A 5,268-nucleotide genomic window follows, 5' to 3' on the forward strand; every position below is an offset into this window, starting at 1 on the left:
ATTTCCAGCCCAACTCAGTTACTCCCTTCCACATAAGCCCTTTGGCTTCCAAACTCTGCAACTTGACAAGAACTCCGAACAGATGTTTCAGTAACTGACTAATCAGCGAATGGGCTTTCTAAAGCCCCATTTAACAAAATATTATATGTGGGGTGATGTTGCGAATGGCTGAAGCTTTAAGCATCTGCCTCAGATTTTCACCTGTACTTGTTGAGAAGAGAGGGAAGAAAGCTATAGAACAAATGGAACTATCAGGGAATGCTCCTAAAATTCCAGGGCCTGCAGGCTCTCCTGGTCTGTCTCCCAAACAGAATGACTCGGATGACAGCGGGAGGAAAGGAGCAGTGGGGCCTGAGACAGGAGGTGACCAGGAGAGGGTCGTGCACGGACCTGCAGCTTCTGGCCCGAGGAAATCGGAGGCAGCCTGATCGGCAGTCTCCTGCCGCCAGTTTACTCCCAGGGGGCAGGGCAGAGTTTCCAAATTATCTGCAGAGGATTTCTTTCTCCTTTTAATTTTTTTAGCTTTTTGCAAATAACATATATTTTCTCCATGTTTCCTAAGTATAATAAAGTATCACCCTTAGTGAATTTGTACCTTAGGTACAAATATTTATAAAATAATGAACACCAGTTTCCCCAGATTAGCGTGAGAGCGAACACATGCTGAAACAATTGTGATTTTATTCCCTGACAGAAAAACAATCTTGAGTATATTTTAATGGCTAAAAAAGAGAGTCATTCAAGTTTCATGTTTATTAAAAAAATGTGGCTTTATCTTTGCTTCATGAATTTTGTACTTTGAAATGGAGGAATGACATTTAGACATTTCTGCAGAGAATTTCTGAGTGAACTACTCCTTGCCACTCTGAGTTCCATGCTCAGGAATTCAAAACAAAGCCAGTCTGCTGGAGGAAGAGAGCCAGACACGGCGTTTCAGAACCAAGTGGAAACGAATGTGAGGACTGGGATGCCGTTACTTCCCTCCGGCTTGTGTATTACTCGGATGTAGTTAAATGAAGTTCCAGACTTTAAGTCTTGAAAAGAGTGAGGCAGCTTTGGGGTTTTTGATTTTGAGAAAATCTACTTAAGTCAGTGCCTTTTGTTTCCAGTCCTCAGGAACAATAAGTCACGACAAAATGAGCAGGTACCACAAAACCACAAAATACCTCAAATAGGAGATCCTCTAACTCAGTGTTTCCCAGATGGTCCTGACATTTACAAACATCATCCGGGACCCAACCCAGGCCCTCAGAACCTTCAGAGGAGGGGCTTAGGGATCTGCACTTAGAAAGCCGTCTAGTCCTAGTCGGTCTGGCTCAGTGAATAGAGCGTCAGCCTGCAGACTCAAGGGGTCCCGGGTTGGATTCTGATCAAGAGCACCTGCCCAGGTTGCAGGCTCGATTCCCAGTAGGGGGTGCAGGAGGCAGCCGATCACTGATTCTCTCTCGTCATTGATGCTTCTATCTCTCACTCCCTCTCCTTTTATCTCTGAAGACTATATATATTTTTTTCTTTTTTTCTTTTTTTTAAAGCGCAGCCGGCGTGGCTAACATCAGCCTATGAACTACATCATGGCTGATTCCCGGTCTGGGCACATGCCCAGGTTTTGGGCTCGATCCCCAGTGTGGGACTTGCAGGAGGCAACCAATAAATGATTCTCTCTCATCATTGATGTTTCTCTCTCTCTCTCCCTCTCCCTTCCTCTCTGAAATCAATTAACAAAATATATTTTTTTAAAAAAGAGCAGTCTAGGTGTTTATGATTCAGCACCTTTAGGAAACATGGCTCTAACACAGCCGTGGGCAAACTACGGCCCGAGGGCCAGATCCGGCCCGTTTGAAATGAATAAAACTAAAAAAAAAAGACCGTACCCTTTTATGTAATGATGTTTACTTTGAATTTATATCAGTTCACACAAACACTCCATCCATGCTTTTGTTCCGGCCCTCCGGTCCAGTTTAAGAACCCATTGCGGCCCTCGAGTCAAAAAGTTTGCCCACCCCTGCCCTAACATGTTGAGATGAAATAGGACATCAGGACGTTTCTGCGTTGAGTTGCTGCTGCTGTAAGGATATCTTGCAGAGTCCACTTTGTGGTCGGCTTGCAAGTGAGACTTGCCCTCTGGCCTGAGCTTTTTCCCTGAGAACCTGCTGTTGTCTCTCCCTTGTAGGTAGTGATGGCCCCTCATGAACCCTCGGTGGTGTTTGTTGACAACTACATCAAACTCCTTACAGACTGCAACACAGAAACCTTCCAGAAGATCCTGGACATGAAGGTTAGTTCGGGGTCATGTTTGGTCCCCATGCACAGCCTTCTCACACCCCGTGGTTCTTACTGGGCCCTGGGAGCTCTCTCGGAATGCCGGTGCCTGGCCCCACGCTGCAGATCACATGCCCAGAAGCTTTTAAGGAGAGGGATCCCTGGCAAATGACCTTCCTGGTTGCCTCCAGGCCCATGGAGAACTACTGCTCAGTGGAAGGAATGGACTGAAGGGGGATATTACCTCCCCTCCCTGTTTACTTGTCCTTTCTTCTCTCTCAGCCTCTTCTTTCTCCTACCCTAGTACCTGCTTTTGTTCCCCTGCTTCTCTCCCTGGCCACTGCCTGGGACTGATAACTCCCCAGGAAGAAAGTGTAAATCCTCAGCCCCCAGGAATTGGAGTGCTCAGCCCTCAGCTAAGAGCATCCCAGATGCCATACTTGCCCCTCGGGCCTTCCTGGGCCACCTCACATTGTCCTCCTTTCTCTTTCAACCTCAGGGGCTGAAGAGGAGCGAGCAGAGCAGCATGCTGGAGCTCTTCCGCCAGCGGCTCCCCACCCCGCCCGCAGGGCCGGAAGCCTCCAGCTCACTGTCCCTGCTGGCTCCCACGCCAGAACAGGAGTCTTCTCGCATCCGCAAACTGGAGAAGCTCATTAAAAAGAGACTGTAGGGCGCCGGCCAGCGACCCTCAGCACCCGGCTCCTGGGAGCCCCACCCTCCCGTGCTCAGCCTCTCAGATGTCCACCTGGAAACTTCCCAGGACATTTGGGTTGCTAGTGTGTGTCTTACTTCCTGTCCTAATCGGAAAAGCCCCGTCAGGGCCGGGTTAGCAGAAGGCAGTCTCCGTGGCTCTGGATCCTGCAGCAGAGGCAGGCTGGGTGAGCGGCCCTGGCCTTCACTGTTGTTTCTGGGCTGTTCTCAATGGTCTGTTGTCACGGACTCCGTAGCCTCCCTCCCTCTGCAGCTGCACCCTCTGGCCAGGGGCCCTCTTCCTCACGTGCACCCGTCCAGGCAGCTTCGGTGACCAAGCCTGGGTCTCCCCCTTCCTCCGTCAGCTGCTGTCTGAGGGGGGCTCTGGGGCCCGAGTTCATGAAGTGGCCTTTCTTTATGACGGAAATGGAAGCAGGACCGCTCTCCCGTGTGAATCCCAGTTTGGGCACATAATTTGCTTCTGGTACTTTTCGACTTGGCCAGGTTCTCCCTGTATCCTCATTTCTCACACATCTCCAATTCGCTCTCTGTGTGCATCCGAGAAGATCCCTGTGTCTCTCACCCAGGACGGCACGTGTCGGCCTTGGAAGCAGGTGCCTCTGTGCCCTGGTCTCCTGGCCCGGCCGCGGGGCAGACCCATGCCTGACGGAGAGAGTTCCAGGCTGGGCACACTCACTGCTTGACAGAAGGTTATTTCCTCCGTTTCTTTATTCCTAATCTATGCCTGACTTCGAGAGGAGGGGTGGCCTTTTTCCTGGAAAAGTGTCCTAGGCTTTCTCCTTAAATGAAGCTCTGGGGCAGCCCGGCGGCCTCTAATTCCTTTCCTGCCCCTCCATGTTCAAATCCAAAGTACGTTGCAGGATCGCCTGAAAACAGCAGAGGCGATGCGCGGGGCCAGAGTGATGTGTTACTTTATGACCAACGGGAAGAACCCAGGTCCTGAGGAGCGGACACTTACCTTAACCCCCACCTCAGGTGACCCTGACCCGGCCCTACCATCCTGCCTCCATGGGCTCCAGGCCAGCGTAGCTTGCAGGAGAGAATCGCCCCACAGGACTGTTTCAGTCCGCCCGTCACCCCGCGTCAGGAGGACGGGTAATGGAGTTGCCCAGGTTCACCTGGTTCCTCCTGTCGGCTGTGACCACGGCCTCAGAGACCTGTCGTCTCAGCGTTTGTTCAGGAATTCTGAACGAGGTGTTGGCGGGGAGGGGGCGAGAGCGAAGGAGGACGGTGGAGCTTCTTACAGAGGATGCCCACATCAGGCCCCAGGATAAAACTGAGACAGCAAATAGCACTCAGGAGAGAGGACGTTTCCTAAAAATTCATGAAACTGCCTGGCTGGCTTGGCTCAGTGGTTGAACTTCGACGTATGAACCAGGAGCTCACGGTTTGATTCCTGGTCAGGGCACATGCCCAGGTTGCAGGCTTGATCCCCAGTGGGGGGCATGCAGGAGGCAGCCAATCAATGATTCTTTCTCATTGTTAATGTTCCTCTCTCTTTCTCTCTCTCTCTCTCTTCCTCTCCCTCTCCCTCTCCCTTTCCCTCTCCCTCTCCCTTTCCCTCCCTCCCTCTCTGAAGTCCATTTTTTTTAAAAAATTCATAAAACTTGTGATAACCATCCAATAGGAAACGTTAAGGTTTGAAAATGTGACCAGAACCTGACTGTCTCCCCTTCTGTCTTCCCACTGTAACCACCGCACCTGCCCCTGCCCCTCCATCAGCCCCTCGCCCAGACTCCGCCTGGGGCCGAGCTTTCGTCCCGTGCCTCGTTTCTTCACCCGCTTCCAGCGTTGTTGCTAGTGCGTCTTCATGTGCTGAGCAGCTCAGACTCGAGAACACCGAGAAGGAAGTCAGTGATGGGAGAAAGAGGTGTGGCCTCTGCTGAGCTCAACCAGAAAAAGATGGCTAGACAGGAAGAGTGCAGCTCAGTGGGTGGGTCTCGCTGTGCCCGCCGCTCCGGTGAAGTTACACAGCGGCACTAATGGAGGTCACGTTCTCTGCCGCGTGTGCAGGAAGGGGCATCGGGCCCGTCTCAGACAGCAGTCACTTCAGCCGTCTGTCGTCGACCTGGGAAGCCTGGGAGCTGCTGCACCTGGTTCTTGTCACGCTCGGTGTCTGCAGATCCACACTTCTTGCTGGTTCGTTCATGGGGAGTCATTTTCTGGATGTCTCCGTAGTGGCACTGAGATGTCAAGCCCTGTGTTCCGCCGGTTGGTGGTCACAGCCAGGGAAGTTGCTTTCTTGATTTATTACACTGTCGGTGATCTCCAGGGAGTCCCCGGATGTCAGCAGGAGTG

The 5,268-nt window shown here is 51.8% G+C and overlaps 1 protein-coding gene across 1 annotated transcript in view; it reads left to right on the forward strand.

The window, feature by feature from the left end:
* Positions 1–4,378, forward strand: part of VPS53 (VPS53 GARP complex subunit) — a 151,594-nt gene extending 147,216 nt beyond the window's left edge. The window contains exons 21-22 of the mRNA XM_006768080.2: positions 2,171–2,275; positions 2,759–4,378. Coding sequence (XP_006768143.1) covers positions 2,171–2,275; positions 2,759–2,929 — 276 coding nt within the window. The 3' untranslated portion in view covers positions 2,930–4,378. The remainder of the gene's footprint in view (positions 1–2,170; positions 2,276–2,758) is intronic.
* The last annotated feature ends 890 nt before the right edge of the window (positions 4,379–5,268 follow it).

The sequence above is a fragment of the Myotis davidii genome, unplaced genomic scaffold, assembly GCF_000327345.1.
Source record: "Myotis davidii unplaced genomic scaffold, ASM32734v1 scaffold363, whole genome shotgun sequence".
NCBI classification, from domain to species: Eukaryota; Metazoa; Chordata; class Mammalia; order Chiroptera; family Vespertilionidae; genus Myotis; species Myotis davidii.